This window comes from Scleropages formosus, chromosome 23 (assembly GCF_900964775.1).
Source record: "Scleropages formosus chromosome 23, fSclFor1.1, whole genome shotgun sequence".
NCBI lineage: Eukaryota > Metazoa > Chordata > Actinopteri > Osteoglossiformes > Osteoglossidae > Scleropages > Scleropages formosus.
The window spans coordinates 4131868-4148715 of record NC_041828.1 but is presented as its reverse complement, the minus strand read 5'-3'; the positions used below and the strand labels follow the sequence as shown (position 1 = coordinate 4148715).

At 44.2% G+C, this 16848-nt stretch overlaps 2 protein-coding genes across 3 annotated transcripts; one reads left to right on the top strand and one right to left on the bottom strand.

The window, feature by feature from the left end:
- Positions 1-2457: 2457 nt before the first annotated feature.
- rfx5 (regulatory factor X, 5) lies at positions 2458-12171 on the bottom strand. 2 transcript variants are annotated; one of them, XM_029248026.1, is made up of 11 exons: positions 11833-12171; positions 10069-10172; positions 9724-9887; positions 9526-9559; positions 9359-9441; positions 8704-8829; positions 8356-8472; positions 7918-7996; positions 7217-7415; positions 6569-6663; positions 2458-5744 (listed from the first exon to the last, which is right to left on the bottom strand). In XM_029248026.1, the coding sequence occupies exons 3-11, from the start codon at positions 9831-9833 to the stop codon at positions 4740-4742; spliced, it is 1848 nt and encodes a 615-aa protein (XP_029103859.1). In that variant the 5' UTR covers positions 9834-9887; positions 10069-10172; positions 11833-12171; the 3' UTR covers positions 2458-4739. The 2 variants fall into 2 exon arrangements, with proteins under 2 accessions (XP_029103859.1, XP_029103860.1); XM_029248027.1 differs by lacking the exon at positions 11833-12171 and adding an exon at positions 10447-10695.
- Positions 12172-12878: 707 nt separating this feature from the next.
- Positions 12879-16211, top strand: psmb4 (proteasome 20S subunit beta 4). Its single transcript, XM_018759927.2, has 7 exons — positions 12879-13037; positions 13628-13834; positions 14398-14544; positions 14637-14718; positions 15236-15352; positions 15697-15785; positions 16059-16211. Exons 1-7 carry the CDS (start codon positions 12916-12918, stop codon positions 16069-16071), a joined length of 777 nt encoding a protein of 258 aa, XP_018615443.1. The 5' UTR covers positions 12879-12915; the 3' UTR covers positions 16072-16211.
- Positions 16212-16848: the final 637 nt, after the last annotated feature.

The following is a 16848-nucleotide window of genomic DNA, read 5'->3' as shown; positions in this document are numbered from 1 at the left end:
TCTATTTAACTGGCGGTGCCACGGAGATCAGTGGGCGGAGGTGACGAAACTGCAGTCCATTGGTTTCCATGTTGGCTCTGCGTGTTGAAAACAACCACGAGTGTTTTTTTAAAAAAAACTCGCTCACCTGAAAGCTCGTAAATTCTGTAAATCTAGTGACTTGTGTGCTGAGGTTGATATATATGTAAGACTAAACCGAGCGCTGTAATGTTTCCCGTTATTCACGCTTAAGTCTTCCCAGAACGCTGTTGTTCTCCAAGGACCTTCCAGATAGCTGTCTCTTTTGTGCCTGAGAAAAGGAATAAAACCGAGTTTTCTGGCTTCTGTATAATAATAACACATGTCCATGACTCTGGGGAAGCAGCTCACACGTCTCTTCTTTGTTCCCTAAAATTCTCCTTTGTTGTCTTCTTCACTGCTCCTTGTCAAATGGTAAATACTTGTTAAATGAATTATTTTTCCTGGGAGAAATACCAGGAACAATGATGTTATTTGTGTGAGCGCTGGAACAGGTCAGGTAAGAGGCACCTGTTTCCCCGCTGTAACCTGTCCATGTGAAAATCTGCGCTGATTATAGATCATGCTGTCATGACTGCAAGGGGGTCCTTTGTTACTGTGCCGTAACTAGAGTGGAGGTATTTCTCTTTCCACCCACTCCACTGGCTGCCTCCCAAACCCTGCCGAGATGAGTCAAGTCCCCACATCCCTTCCTCCCTCCACTCTATCCTCTGTGTGACGTATTGCCGCGAGGGGGAAGAAGAGGAGGCAAGAGGAGGAAAGAAGAGGAGGTACGGAACGCCAGGAAAGGAAAGGGAACGTGCTTCTTCAGTGACATAATCCTCCAACCCACATGAAATATGGAAGGAGTCCTCCTATCCATACATTTTTTTTGTCTGTGGAATTTAGAAATCATCTTTTAATTATTTCCACACTGGAAAGTGAACATTGTTGCAGTGGCGCAGTGGGTTGGACAACAGCCCTGCTCTCTGGTGGGTCTGGGGTTCGAGTCCCGCTTGGGGTGCCTTGCGACGGACTGGCGTCCCGTCCTGGGTGTGTCCCCTCCCTCTCCGGCCTTATGTCCTGAGTTGCTGGGTAGGCTCCGGTTCCCTGCAACCCCGTATGGGACAAGCGGTTCTGAAAATGTGTGTGTATAAAATACTCAATTATGATGGGAGAACTCCGTGTTGCCTCCCTAAATTACCCTTGAGAATACATACGTTAGATACTTTATTCATTTCTGCAGGGAAATGCAAAAATATCGGTAACCGCTTGCCTGACCCAGGGTGGCAGTGGTCTGGAGCCTATGGCAACGGTACGAAGCACCTGAAACATGTCTTTGGACTGCGCGAGGGAACCAGAGTACCTGGAGGAAACCCACGCGTCAACACAATGAGAACATGCAAACCATGTGGCGACTGAGTCAGATTCAAACCCGACTCTGAACCCAGAGCTCAGGATATGCGAGACACAAACTGCTGCACTGCGACTGTAAGTTAACAACATAAAAGAAATGCTATAAAAAGAACAAAGGTACTCGTAGTGATGATACTCATAAATACATGCGTGTCCTTCCATTTGGCCTGAGCAACATTTCGAGGTGTCAACAAACTTCAGCTTCTTCTCATGGAATTACACACATTGTTCAAGAAAAACATCACTGCAGGTGCTCATCAGAGGCCCAGTCTGTGGCGCCAGTCCTGGAAAAACTGATACACGAGGAAACATTGTTATTGTTATACATCATTGCGCTTCACCCCAGAGAATGTCTCAAAGGAAACGTCTCCATTCCTTCACGTTTCTTTGTGTTTTGGAGCCATCTTTGATGGAGAACAGGTTTCCACTCATGCTCATGGGGGATGTTAGTTGCTCACTGAGTTTTGCTGTCGTACCGCTGCATCCGCATGGATCCACCCAGTGGCACCAAAGCGCAAAAACACATCCAATGAAACAAAAGGATCCCGTCTCCAGCACCATCTTCTCGTTCACCGCACAAGGCAGAGCAACAATTTGAAATCCAAACTGAAAGTTCTGGGTGATGTTATCATTTCCTCTCTGATTAAAATTAACAGATTATTCTTTTTGTTTTCAAAACCCTACTGAGACCAAGCAATTGATTTTTCACCACATACTATATAGTTTGCTTGCAGGGAAAAAAAAGCATCTACTAAATGAACAAATTAAAGAGTAAATGTGTTTTCAAGTGTATCGCCCAAAACTGCATGTGGTACAATGCTTACTTGTAATCCACCACAAGGGACTATGAGACACTGCGTGCGTGTGTGCGTGCGTGTATTTGACGGAGGGAGGAGAAAGCAGCATTGCAACGTTAATTCGCTGAAGTTGACACCAAGACCGATAAATGAAAGAGCTATTGTTTCACAAACCATTTTATTTATTTTAGCACAAGACACTTCCTTTTGGAACATAAGCATTTTCCTCTACAAATGTCTTCAGTTTGGGGCCATGTGAAATCAGTAGAAAATCATTATTGATTAAAAAAGGATCATTAAGACAGGTAACGAAAGACTGCTGATGTTTACTTGAGGCAAAAAAAGTTGTACAAAAACTGTGCCTTCCACACAAATTTATATACACAACATTTATCACAGTTGGGTTATGAAAATATATTAAGAGTCACTGTCACTCTTTCCATTTTTAGTTTGCAACAGCAAGGGTCAATTTTACTGTCACAGCGAACTGAAATGAGAAGTACGAGAATTAAAACAAATTGGTATCAGCACAGCCAGTTAAATTTAGTACAACCAACATATAAGGTGCTGTATTATTTTATCAAACCAAGCTTTATTATGTGCACACCACTAGAAATGAAGAACTATCTTTTTCATTGGTTACAAAATAAAGTGCAAGACACAAGCAGAAGGACAGAAATGTACGATGAATCGCAGAAAGTCAATGCAACCCAGCCCTTATCAATAACAATTTGCCAGCGTGTGCATCCCATCTCACACGCGGGATAGAGGATTAATACTAGTTTAAATATGACTCTGAGTCGTGCATCTCAATCAGGCATTCAGTTAAAACACAAAGTATGATAATTATTTATTCCTCAAATATATGTAAAATACTGTCATTTAAACTGACTTACCCACTCAGTGCTGCTTCAACTCAAACTGCCATCATGCAGCCAAGTAAAGAAATTTCACAGATTAATATCTGCAAGATTTTGCAGCATCTTACAGAATGACAGACTACTGATCCTGTGGATGACCATTCAGATCTGAATGTTTTACTCTGAATATCAAAATCTGCATATCTGATTCTTTCTGGAGTTTCCAGCAAAAAAACAACCAGACCAGTGCAGGAAGGTCACCACAACACAAGGAAGGCAAATACCACAGCCAAACAAACGTGACCGCATAATAAAAAAAAGTAGCAAAGTCTAAATTCTTATTTTTTTGCTTTCATAGATAATATACTCCAACCCTGGTGAACTGAGCCAGAGTAAAGCACCCTTTAATTGGAAGGGTCTCCTTAGTGCAGGAGAAGATTAAAGTGCTCAGCATCTGCTGTACGCTTAAAGTGCCAATTCTGATTGGATTGGTGTTTACACCGATGTGTACATTACCTTCTAATGGAAGGGGGCTGTCAGTCGAAATCCAGCAGTGCTACTGCTGGCTCTTGTTTTTGTCCCCTAGAGATTTCCACTCCTAACTTTAGTTCTTAAATTTTAACAAGTCATCTGTGAAATGAGGAAAGAAGAGCACTGCAGACAGAGATCGAAGGCAGGGAGTGTGACAGGTCTCCAGACACACAGGAAGCACCTGTGGTACACATGTGCGCTAGACAGCACTGCAGAACTGACAAAACACAGAAAATAACTTAAAATAAAATACTGCCCAGACAAACATTTTTAAAATCAGTTCATGCCTTTCAGGCTGAGCTCGACACTCACCACGATCCGCCCAAATTGCTCCTGTCCTTCTCGGGGCACTCAAAGTCATGCCGTTAATACATGAAAATGAGCTGATGGCAATTTCACAAATGACAAGTTTTATCATGTTGTAAAGCTGATTTCCACAGAAGAGTTCCAACTGGCTGGATATTAGAACTGAGAATGAGCAGACAAAAGCACAGGGGGACTAATCACACAAAGTTTAAAATTATAAGAATAATCCCTTTGGAAAAAGTCAGGTGATGACAACAGAGGCCAAACCATGTTGCTTCTAAGAAACCCAAAACAACAGAGGCCAAACCATGTTGCTTCTAAGAAACCCAAAAACAAAGTGGAGCAGTATGCTCCTGCTGATGAGGGCGTCACTCAAACCCACGTGAAGTCAAACCCGTATAGATATGTAACCCCTTGTTACACGAGGAGAACTCACAGACACGCAAAAAGATACGCACACAGGGACACAGAATGCATTTACGTAGAAAAGAAGACATGCAGTATTACTAACAAGAGGCCCCAACTGCCCCTCTTGTTCCCAAGGGACAGAGCTGCCTGAGGGTCCAGAATCAGCTGCCACTTATTAGTGGTTTGGCTTCATCCCACTGGCTCCTGGTGCCACCAATCACACATTTCCAATCAATCAACAAAGGGATTGCTGGGATACAGCCACGTCTGCTCTACAGTAGACAGCGTGCGGCTGCTGCTCCACCTGGTCCTGGAAGCCCTCAATGTTCTCTTCTTAATCTCCACTGGCATCTTTGGGGTGGGTGGGTGGGAGGAGGAGGAGGACGGGAAGGGGTCGTCTTGAGTAAAAAATCACACGCCAGGGTTATGGGGTGTTTGTCTGCTCACTTTCACCAGGCTGTGGGCAGTCAGACAAGCTGTCAACAGGGGTGAGGGTGATCTCCACCTCATCCTTCTCCAGAAAGGCATCAAGAGCAGAGGCCGGTGCCTCAGTCTGCGCCCTACCTTCCCTGGCCACAGGAGCCCTCTGGATTACCTCAACGTTGGCCCTGCCCGCCTCCCAGCCAGCGACTACAGGGGGCTTTAGTGACTGGGCGGGTCCCTGGAACAGCAGCACGTTGTAGGGTGTGGCCTGCGTGGACGGACTGCTCCTGCTGGTCCCGGAGGTGTAGCACTGCACCACCACGCTGCTGGGCTCCTCTGTGCTGAGATCCATCTGAGGGTCGGGTGCAGGGGGTAAAGTGCCCAACAGGTGCCCTTGCTGGTCTTGGATCACAATCTCCATCACCTCTGACTGGGGATGCTGGGAAGGGACCGAAGAAGCAGGCAAGGCTTTCTGGATGACACCTCCACTGACAGTAGTGGCAGCTGGAGCTGCATCCTCTGGCCGAGGTTTCCTGGGCCGCCCGCGCTTTCTCTTGGGTGGTGCACCCCCGGGACCCGTGACCCCGTCACCCACCACCAGTTCTGGGGCCCTTTTTGGGGTAGCCCGGTGCCGTTGTAGTGGCCCCGGGGCAGTGGATGCTGGGGCAGCTGTGACTGTTGTAGCCCTTTCCCTCTCTGAGTAAGACAGGCTCATATTTGAGGGCAGGATCATGAATGGGAGTGTGGCACCTTGCTGCTGGGGCAGGGTTGCCATGGCGATAGGAAGGGTGACCTTCATGTCCTTCGGTGCCAGCGTGGCAGGTGAGGAGCAGACTGGCAGTGGACCCTTGTCTGTGCACCGCGGTAGAAGCTGAGGGAAGCGCTTCATCACAGCCTCCACCTGTAGGTCGCGACCTCCTGACCTCCCAGACTCCCCTCCTTTAACCCCCTTCTCAGAGGGTGTTGGTTTACCCGACGATGCCTGCTCCCCCCTGTCTTTGTCTTTCTGGAAATAGAAATACAAAACCAATGACCACCATCAAGATCACTGATTTAAAATGTTCACAAAGATTAGTACTTGGGGGCACACAGGGGCAGTCAATAATACACCAGACTTGGAGTGGTTTCTCTATTGTATCGGTCAGATAAAACGGGAGACAAGGTGCTCAGTGCTATCAGTACCAAACACTGTATAGTCAGTACTTACTTTACCAAACTGAATTGTACAGAATTATAACTGCACTCTATTAATGTACCTGGTAATACAATAAACAGCCTGATTACCAACTATTGTCAGAAAATTAAATGTGTTGAGCTCAAAAACATGGCCTAGACTGGTCATTTAAGAAGAGGAGCCATAATCATTGCTACAAAAATTAAGATCAAAACATCAGTGCACACAATGAAAATCTTAAAAGCAGCAATGTCTGAAGGAGAACTGAGATGCTGCTGTTGCCGCTCACACTGCTCCCCTCGGTACTTGTGATCAGAATATTTCAACCAGACGTTGACTGATTTATGTACAATACCCATCTACATCACTAATAAACATCACAGTGAAATCATCGGCATTTCGGAGGAATGCAAATGTTACTATGAAAACTATTTTCTACATCCAATCTGTCAACAAGATTAGAAGCACACTCACGTGAACAATGAAATAGTCTGATTTACAACAGACAGTTATGTACACCTCTAAGAAATGTCTTTTCAGGATGTACTGTGCTCTACTGCATTTCTTAAATGTTGTAAGCACAGGTCCAAGAAGTCATCACAGCCAGTGCTACATGACAACAGGCAATTTCCTGTTAACAAAGTCATGGATTTTACCTTGTTTTCAGGGCCACTCCCCTCCCCATCTGCACCACCCCCTCTGGGTGCAGCAGAGGTCTTCTTGATCACCTTGTGGGGCTTTGCAGGGCCTCCTGTCAACAGGAGAGAACCACAGTGTTACACTGATTTATGCTGCTGCCTCTTCATCCCTATCGGTTTCCCAAAGGCCACTAAAAGACATGAACAAACACAGCTACTCTGGGTACAGTTCGACCCCAAAATGGTGTTGTAGGAATAAAAAAAACAAAGAGGGCAGCACGGTGGCACAGCGAATAGCACTACTGACTGTTTCACAGCGCCTGCGTGGTGTGAGAGGACGTGGGTTTGATCCCCGCTCAGTCTGTGTGGAGTTTGCATGTTCTCCCCGTGTCTGCGTGGGTTTCCTCCAGGTACTCTAGTTTCCTCCCACAGTCCAAAGACATGCTGTTCAAGTTCACCCACAGTGCGTGAGTGACAGAGAGAGTGTGTTCCACTGATGTATGGATGAGTGACCTATTGTAAGTAGTCTATCTAGCAGTGTAAGTCACCTCAGTGAATGGGCTGATAACAGTATGTTGAGTTCATTGGAAGTCACTTTGGAGAAAAGCATCTCCTAAATAAATGTAAACAGTAAAATTTCATTGAAAGGTCAGCGGGAGAACAAACCAGCTAGTGTGGCGGAGGTGACCAGTTCGGCCTGGCTGCAACGTGGGTTCACGATGTGCTCCTGAACCAAGAAGCGTGCAATCTCCACCACGGTGTCAAAGGAGCGCTTCAGGATCTTCTCTGCCCAGTCACAGATGAGCTCACATGCTGCCTCCGTCACCTCCTGCTTGTAAGTCTGCACCAGCTCCGTCAGCTCCGACTGCACAGGGCGAATATAGGGGACGTAAATTTTAATGGCAGTTACAATGGCTCCATTGCCCTTTTACATTATGCTAGGGTATATTACATTGATTACTGCAGTCATATTAGCTAACAGCTATTACTGACTGGCATAATCAAATATTAAATTTATTCATTTAGCTGATACTTTTCTCCAAAGCAACTTAGAATTATTTACCCATTTAACAAGCTGGGCAATTTCTACTGGAACAATTTAGGGTAAGTACCTTGCTCAAGGGTACTACAGCTGGAGGTAGGAGTTAAATCTGTGACCTTTTTGGGTCTAAAGAGAGCAGCTCTAATCACTATGCTACCACCTGTCCCTATATACACACACTGTATGGCTTACCTAAAAGGAATTTGAACATGGTTTATCAAAAAAAAATATGCAATTACTATATGTGTCAGTTCATAATTTCATAAATGCCTGATAGCATGGCTGCAGTGCAAACTGGACTTGTGAACAACAGCAGTGAGCTTACCGGATCATTCTTAAGGTCCAAGTTTGGCAGTAGGGGCATGTTCAAAAGGGTCTTTCTGCGGATCCCACTGTAGCAGTATGTGTCATTCACAGAATTAAGGGCAGAACCTTGAACCACAACATCAGCACAAATGTAAAAATTTTTCTGGTAATTTTTTGAAACCTTATTCAGGGAATGTATAAATGGTATTCAGGTTCAGGTTATGTCAGACTGGTTCTGGAAGGGTCTGTTACTAAAGGCTGCAGCTGACTATTGTTAAAAATAACTATCCAAACAAACAAGCAATCACAAATAAACAAATAAAAGGCTTCCACTTGTGACATTAGAAACTATTATCTTATGGACTTTTGCACTTGACGGATAAGCTCCAGTATTCATGCACAGGACAACTGACAGAAGACATCAGGTCATAAGCAGGTCAGAAAAGTGAAAGGATATTTGGACTGTCCTCTCCCACCAAGGCGCCGTGCTTTGATGTTCGGGAAGATGTCTCGGATAATCTTGCCAAAGTTGGCTGCACTCAGTGGCCGATAATGGAGGTTGTCACAGTGTCTCCTGGTGGAACACAACAAAAGCTTTTTGAAGCACAGCATACCTCTAGGAAGGAGAACAAACACATCTGCATGAAGTCTGATAAAACATGAGTGCACCTGACACGTGGCTAAGGATTGCTTGTTATGAATACTGTTCAGTCCTTCCCAAGAATCACACTCAAAAAGAAATGGGCATCACAGCTCAAAGTACAACGATCAGTCAGAACTCTGCTCAAAATGCCAATCTGCTCACTTGTACGTTTCGTAGACATCCTGCTTAGGCAGGCAGGTGTCTGCGTGCTCCTCCAAATGGCTGCGGATCCAGTTGCAGGTGTGTAGCTGGTCAGCCATGCTGAAAGAGGAGGGATCGGTGCTGCTACTGCTTGGAAAGAGTAAAACAAGGCGTTAGACACGATTTCAACAATTCAGTGCAAGTCAGGCAATTTCTGGGACATCATATGATGCATGTTGAATAAGCCAAAAATAATATAATCAATACACAATGTTGTGTTGCGGTGGTCCAGAGACTACGCCGGAAACATAAGCACAAAGAAGACACAGTCTAGATGGCATGCCAGTTGATCGCAAGGCAATCACACACAATCAGACACACTGTCTCTCTCTCACACACAAACTACAGGCAGTTTCGATTCCTCACTTCACCAGAAGCACACGTCTTTGGACTGTGGGAGGAAACCGGAGCACCCGGCGGAAACATTGGGTGGACGTACAAACTCCACACACGCTGAGCCTGATTCTAACCCCCACACAAGAGCTGTGACGCACCACAACTACCTGCTGTGCCACCTTGCTACCTCATCTCCACGTGACTGCAGTGTTCACCAGTCTCCTTTAATTCATTCAAAGCGCTGCCGCACATGACTACAGATACACAAAAGGGCTCTCACCTCTTCTCCCCAGTGCCAGGGCCAGAAGGTAGCTGCAGGTACAGGTAGAGCTTGTCGTTGTCGGAGAAACGCTGCACATCTTGCTATTGATGTGCGACAAGAAATCGACTGAGTGAAACCATCCGAAATCCACACAAGTCATACAAAAACCAGTGCTGCAAACTTACCAGGATCGCGTCCACTTTCACCTGCACGTTCTTCCTGAAAATGATCAGACAGACAAGTATGAAGTAGCACAGAAACAAGCCGTATTCAGAGGTATAAACTCGCATCGTCACTAATGTTCTTAGTATACGAGATGTTATATAAACAATATAAAGCGCCCCCACCCACTTCACGTCCCGCAGGAGACCCAGAAGCCTTACGAGATGTTGCTCTTGAGCTTCTGGAGCAGCATGCTGGGTTCTGAGTCGCCCTCCTCGGCACCCAGGCTGGCCCTCCTGGGGGCCCCCGACTGCAGGCCATCTTCCGCCATGGCTTCTGCACGTTGCTGCACCCAACCTCATTCAGGGCCCCCGAGAACCTGGGCCTGGGAACGAAGCGACTCGCTCAGCGTCTCGACCGTCACCGTTCAACCGGAGGACCACAGAACAGTTTATGGCAATGGTGTGAAACTGCAAAGTGTTTATCAGTGCTTCTGTTAAAGGTCAGATAAACACGGGTAAATGTATACATCTCCCAATTCCACTAGGTTCTAAGCACTATACTACCTGGCAGCAGGTGGCGTAATGGTTAGAGCTCCCGACGTGCACTCGGAGGGACGCAAGTTTCAATCTCACCTCCTGCTGTAGTACCTCTGAGCAAGGCACTTATCCTGAAATGATACATTAAAAATTATATATTAAAAGCTATAAAAATGGGTAAACCAGTGTAAGAACATCAGCACTGTACATCGCCTTGAGGAAAAGCATCGGCTAAATAAACATAAATTAGGCTCTGTTCCTTGAAATGAAACTAATTAGGAAGTCAGCGTAAAACAAGACACAATTATTAAGCTGATATTATTTAAGTCACTTTCAAAGTATTTTCATTTTACTATCTATCATATGTACAGTACCTATTTTAGCAATTCAACAAACGGGTTTTACCAATGCTTTGTGGCCGCTGAGGTAGTAAAGTCTGGGAAAGTCTTACTGAAATATAGGTGTTTTCCAACAGCTGAATAGGTTTCAGTTTTGCTTCTCAGTTATTTACAGTATAAAACTATGTTTTACATCAGTTTTATGGGCAATTTTATTTTCGCGCTTCAGATGCACCGCCTTCCCTCCAATAATTGCTCATTTTAAAAACAAGCTGAGGTAAAAGTTTCAGGATGTGCTTTAATAAAGCTATGTTAATGTCCAATTTTTTAGGAACTTACACTTAACACTATTTTTGAGTAAAGAAAACTAGTCATACATGTCAGAAACACGCCTTCAGCTCAGTTCTGAGGTACTTGCACACTTTTCGTAAAAGTAATGTGGACGTCAGTGACAACCCCCGCCCCCCCGTGTCTTTATTCCCTTAAAAACTGCTTTAAAAATGCCGGTGAATTTTTCAAGGTCAAGATTTTCGGTGCCGAGACGAGAGAGGACAGTTCGGCGAAGCTCAGTGTTACTTGGAAAAGAGGGAAAGAAAAAAAAAAAAAAAAAAAAACAGTCGTTGGAAGCCTCCGACTGAGCAGACGGCCGTCTCGAGACACTCCATTAAAAAAAATAAAAAAATAAAAATCCCCAACCGCTGTTGAGTGGCGGCGCGTGAGAGGGGTCACCGAGACGCGGATGCGCCGATTTTCCCCCCTTTTTTAACGAGCTGTCATTAAAATCCACACCAGTTACCAAAGGAGGGAGAAGGCGTGCAAATGCCCGCGGCAAACCGAAACCACTCGTGCCCGGTCCAGCACGCGTCAGACACCTTTACACGGCGGCGACGTCTCCGCAAACTGACAGGACTTTGACTGAACACGGCGCGAGCGGGCGGGCTGATAGAGCCGCGTTACCGCTCAGCTGGTGGTGGTAACGCGCCGAACTTTTTCCTCCGAGTCCGTGAACACGCAGCCGGGCGTTCCGTATGCTACGGTCATGCGCTTCAAATTCGCACACTTCCCGCTTCGAAACATGTTCGGCGTCTCTTTCACGAGTACCAACCGCCTGCCGTCGTTTACTGTGTGACACAGCCGGTTACTCGCACTGTAAAGTTCATAAAACTACAAGGCGCAGTACAATTACACTGAGACTAAGTAGCAAGCTAATAACACATGTAGCTAGCGCACATGATACATAGCTTGATATCGCTCTTTCGGCTCGCTGACTAGCTAGTACTAGCCTTGTTTGCTAATGGAAAACCTCGTACTATTTCACTACCAAAAGGATTTCACCCCTACAACCGCTTTCGTGAAAACGCTTGAGGTCAAGCGCTGCGTGGCAGTTACAAATTCCAGTAATACGTTTTGAATGTTTATTTTTTTTAAAAAAAATAAAGAAATAAGAAAGTACCTGACTCAAAGACACAGCAAAAATCCTCTTCTGTTTTCTTTTTATGATTGGACAACTGTGTCATGTCTGCCTGACTACCGAGAAGAGTCAATTCTGATTGGCTCCACAGTGTCATCCTACTCGGATACAGAATTTGATTTTAATCCGATTGGTTACATGGCTTTATTTTCTTGCGAAACTTTATTCTGATTTGGTGTTGTGTTCCGATCTGCCCGGAAACGATGTTACAGACTCTTCCGTGTAGTCCCCTTAGCGACAAAAACCCGATTGGCTCCCGTAGATTAGTTTTTGTTTTCCGGAAGATTTATGTTCATATTCATGCGCAGTGACTATAATCGATTTACGTACAAGTGTGTAAGTCGAGGTGACCAAGAACACAATTCCATTTCTATTTGATTAAAATTAGATCAGCAACATAACTTGCGACCACATAATCGATCGAATATTAACATTTTAAATTATGTGTAAGTCAACACATTACACGATATTTACAGTAATTTTGGCAATTCATACTTAAAAATCTTGATAATATCCACTATTTATTTATACCTTACAAGTAAGAATAGTCTGAACACCTGAAAATATCAGCCGTTTAGATAGATTCTCTAAGAATTCTCCCAATATCAAAATCAAAAAACCACTTGAAAACAGCACCAACATTCTCAGGGCATGAGAGAACCTTGAGTTATCAAAACATATAATGCATAAAATATACCATTCATTCCTAGTAACAACAGCTCTGTAATATAATATTTTTAAATATTTAAAATATTTCTGTAACAGCACAAAAGAGACAAGAAGTAAAAACTACCCGAGTCACTCCCTGTAGAATGAGTATTTTCATTGTAAACAAGAAAATAGTGACAACCAGAAACTTTGGTGCTGAATAAAAATATTTTAGTTGGTAAGACCGTAAAAAGTCAGGATCTGAATAAATACAGTAGATCACTTATAATCTTTTAATACGGAAAATCACCTAGTTCAATGAACCTCCAGTATCCCATAATGCGTCATTATATCGACATAGAATCCACTTTCCGGACTCACGAAAAGATTCGTTACGTCACTTCCGCATGTTTCAAAATGGACTCTACCGGAATGAAGCTGAGCTTTTGGGAGAATGGACCAAAACCTGGGCAATTTTATTCATTTCCAGGGAATAACAGTGCCACAGTTCCAGGATGTGGCCCTGTCCGACATACACTGTGAGTGTTTTTTTTCTGGTGTTAATATTTTTATGGAAAAACGTATGAAAATAGGCCTTACGCGGCACTTTCGTTTTGCCAGATCCGTGCTGTATCATCATGGTGGAAATCAAGTCGAGCGGACGGATGAGTTTATAAAACAGTTCGCTTGTGGATTTATATAGTTAAAATATAAGATATGCTCACTTACTGCAGAGTTTGTAATATTTGGGCAACATATTTCCAGTTAATCTCTGCGTGATGTTACGCGTTGTGTCGAAACATGACTGTAACAATGTTTTCCGAAATACCCCTTGTACAAGTGTCTTATCTCCACAACTATCAAGTGAAAAAATAATCAATACATGTTATTTTCAGCCCATTATGTATTGTAATTTATTATTTTGTAACGATGGTACTAAACTAGTTGTATTTTGCAGAACATTAATATTCAGCTGAAATTAATAAATTTTTGCAGAAGTGTAGGCTTGCCTTCATTCCTGTTTTGGGGGTTTATAGATGACATTTTGGAGGCTAAAGGACGAGGTGATGAAATTACAGGCAGCAGTACAATGGAGATGTGAGAGAAATGTTCTCCCTTCATCCTACAGCAACCCCATGGTAACAGGCACATCCGTGCTGGGCGTCAAGTTCACAGGCGGTGTGGTCATCGCCGCCGACATGCTGGGCTCCTACGGCTCGCTCGCCCGCTTCCGCAACATCTCTCGACTCATGAAGGTCAACGACAGCACTATTCTGGGGGCTTCCGGAGACTACGCGGACTACCAGTACCTCAAACAAATCATCGAGCAGATGGTGTAAGTGTGATCTTACCCACCACTGGAAATCATTTGTCCTTTTGTACGTCTGTAATGAGTGACACATAAGTGACACGCCGATGTGAGGACCCTCAATCTACAAGGCTGTGAGCAGAGCCAGTAGGACAATGACCAGTGTTCCTTCTGAGCTGTGTGCTTAAGCGTGCACACAGTTTAAGAACACATGCATAAAGCACTCATTTTCCAGTCAAGACTTTTCCATAAGTCAGTGTAACCTGTTTGTTAGATTACTGTGCTCTTGTTGTTTTTGTCCTGCTATTCTCACTGATGCCTTTTTTTCCTTTAATCTTAGTTTATATCGTGTCAAAACACAATTTTGTTCTCACAGTTCTCATGTTTCACCAATAGTGAAAAATCTTCAGAAAAATAGTTCTTAGCCTCTTAGAAATTAGAAGGAACAAATGCTATAATCAGTGGAGTTTTAGTAGTTGTCAGAACTGGATGGCTTTTTATGGCTTGATCACCTCTTTAGTATATCTTCCCCTCGTCTTATGCTGTCTGGACGTGTCCGGGTGATATTGCTTTCTCTTTCGTACATACAGAATTGATGAGGAGCTACTGGGAGACGGTCACAGCTATAGTCCGAAAGCTATCCACTCGTGGTTGACCAGGGTCATGTACAATAGACGCAGCAAGATGAACCCACTGTGGAACACTGTGGTAATTGGCGGATTCTACAATGGGGAGAGGTGAGAGGACAAAGCGTCCAGTTGCGTTTGATGGAAACAAGTCACGTGTTGGTCTAGACATCTTATTGTGTGCTCCTCCTGCTTGTTCCCAGTTTCCTAGGCTACGTGGACAAGCTGGGCGTGGCTTATGAGGCGCCTACTGTGGCTACTGGATTTGGTGCCTATCTGGCTCAGGTTGGTGCCCTCTGAAGTCACTACATTCACATACATTTACATTTATTTATTTAGCAGACACTTTTCTCCGGAGCGACTTCCAGTGAACTCTATGTAGTGTTATCAGCCCTCACACCTTATTCACCAAGTTGATTTACACTGCTTGATACACTCCTTACAATGGGTACAGTTGGTTCCATACATCAGTGGAACACACTCTCTCTGTCACTTACACACTATGGGTAAACATGAACAACATGTCTTTGGAGTGTGGGAGGGAACCAGAGCACCTGGAGGAAACCCACGCAGACACGGGAAGAACATGCAAACTCCACACAGACTGAGCAGGGATCAAACTCATGTCCTCTTACAGCACTATTAATTTTGACATTTGCCCTTTCATATCTTAATAAGACTTGGAAATGTCTTGACCCTTTTTATGCATGTCCCTCCTTATCTCCTTTTACCTTACGTTCCCTTGAAACACTTGAGACGTTGCAGTGTGAAACTGGTGTGGGTCTCATCTTGTTCTTCACAGCCCCTGATGAGGGAAGTGGTCGAGAACAAGGTGGAGATAACCAAGGAGGAAGCACGCGCTCTTATTGAACGTTGCCTCAAAGTGCTGTACTACCGTGATGCCCGGTCCTACAACAGGGTGAGTGTTGGAGCAGCTAGTTGGAGTATGTCCCACGTTTTACTCTGGTGAACAAGTAGCTGAGGTCCTTTTGGACCTTGGAGTTATGTTGACATCTTATATTTTCCATTGTAAACTTCCTAAACACTACAGCATTTAAGTTCTGTAACTTGCGTATATATATTTTGTATGTGTAACATTTTCTTCGAGTGTGGGTGGAATGCTGGTACAAGGGCCATGGTTGTGTGTGCACACAACTAAGGAAGTAAAAGTAGTTCAGCAATGGAGGAGATACAGATCGACAGTTGAGATATGGAGTGCTAATTTTTTTTTTTTTTTTGCCCGATGTCTTCATTGTGTTTCAGCATGAGATCGCCGTTGTTACGGAAGCTGGGGTGGAGATCGAGGGGCCTTTGTCGTCAGAGACGAACTGGGACATTGCCCACATGGTCAGGTAAGATTCCCCCCCCCCCCCCCAGTTGTTTTCCTAGATTGACAATTACAGCAAACCTTTGATTAAACCAGACTAAATTTACTCTAGTATTTTCAGTTTGACATGGTAACTTTACCATGTTGAAACATCGTTCCAGATTTCCTCAACCTTTGCCGATTAAAAAAAAATGTGCTGACCATTATTCTAAATGCATGAGGTGTAGAATGTTAACGTACAGTGTAGTTCTCTACATTTATTCAGTTCCTCAAATGTTCTCCAATCCTTTTATTTCAGTGGTTTTGAGTGAAGACTGTCCTGTGACCTGAGAACCTTTTCTTCATGCTATTCACCTGTTTTCCTCCTCTTATGTAATGAATTTAGTCTTTTGTAAAAGGAAAATAAACTGTTCACGAAAGCCTGCAACTTCTGTTTGACGAGCATGCATATGAATTGGTCTTTTTACCCCCTTTTTCCTTCTATGCAATAAATGTTTCAAGGAAAGGATGAGTTAAAGTATGTGACATGGAAAATATGAGCTGGAATTTTGATAGTTTTCTTGTCAAAGGAACAGACAAAGCTTCAGGCTTTTTTTTTTTGGACAAAATTCAACTTCTAGCATGTAGACACAGACTCTGTGTGTGTTTCATCTCCTCCCCCTGAGATAATACAGAACAAAATAGAAATCATTAAGTATAGGGGCTTTTAAAAAAAAAAAAAGAAAAAAAACCTTAAGGCCTCTTTTCTGTGCCAGCATTTATTTCAGTGAATCCACACACACACCAGTTCCTCAATGCCTGCAAACTGACCTGGAGCAGCTCTTCTGTTAAGGGTTTGGCCCTCAGGAAGAATCTCAGTGAGAGGCTATTAAACAGTTATCCAGGAAGGCAAGTCCATACTAACCGCTGTGTGAACAAGTTCATGTTCCTCTTGGTCTCTGGGTGCTCCTGGAGGAGATCCTGGCGAGAAGCTCAGGCGACAGCCATCTCCGAGTCCTCAAAGCCCGGAAAGGACTCCACGTCGCTGTCCTTCTCAAACACCTGTCGCAGTGGCGAGTGCCTCTGTTTGGGGTCCTTGCCCGTGAGGT

Excerpts from the sequence above, each read along its gene's own strand:
- rfx5 (XM_029248026.1), bottom strand. The coding sequence starts at position 9,833 with ATGGCGGAAGATGGCCTGCAGTCGGGGGCCCCCAGGAGGGCCAGCCTG. Across the intron at positions 9,442-9,525 it reads TGAAAGTGGACGCGATCCTG|CAAGATGTGCAGCGTTTCTC; the intron begins GTAAGTTTGCAG and ends GCACATCAATAG. Across the intron at positions 5,745-6,568 it reads GGAGTGGCCCTGAAAACAAG|AAAGACAAAGACAGGGGGGA; the intron begins GTAAAATCCATG and ends TTCTATTTCCAG.
- psmb4 (XM_018759927.2), top strand. The coding sequence starts at position 12,916 with ATGGACTCTACCGGAATGAAGCTGAGCTTTTGGGAGAATGGACCAAAA. Across the intron at positions 13,835-14,397 it reads CAAATCATCGAGCAGATGGT|AATTGATGAGGAGCTACTGG; the intron begins GTAAGTGTGATC and ends TCGTACATACAG. Across the intron at positions 15,353-15,696 it reads ATGCCCGGTCCTACAACAGG|CATGAGATCGCCGTTGTTAC; the intron begins GTGAGTGTTGGA and ends ATTGTGTTTCAG.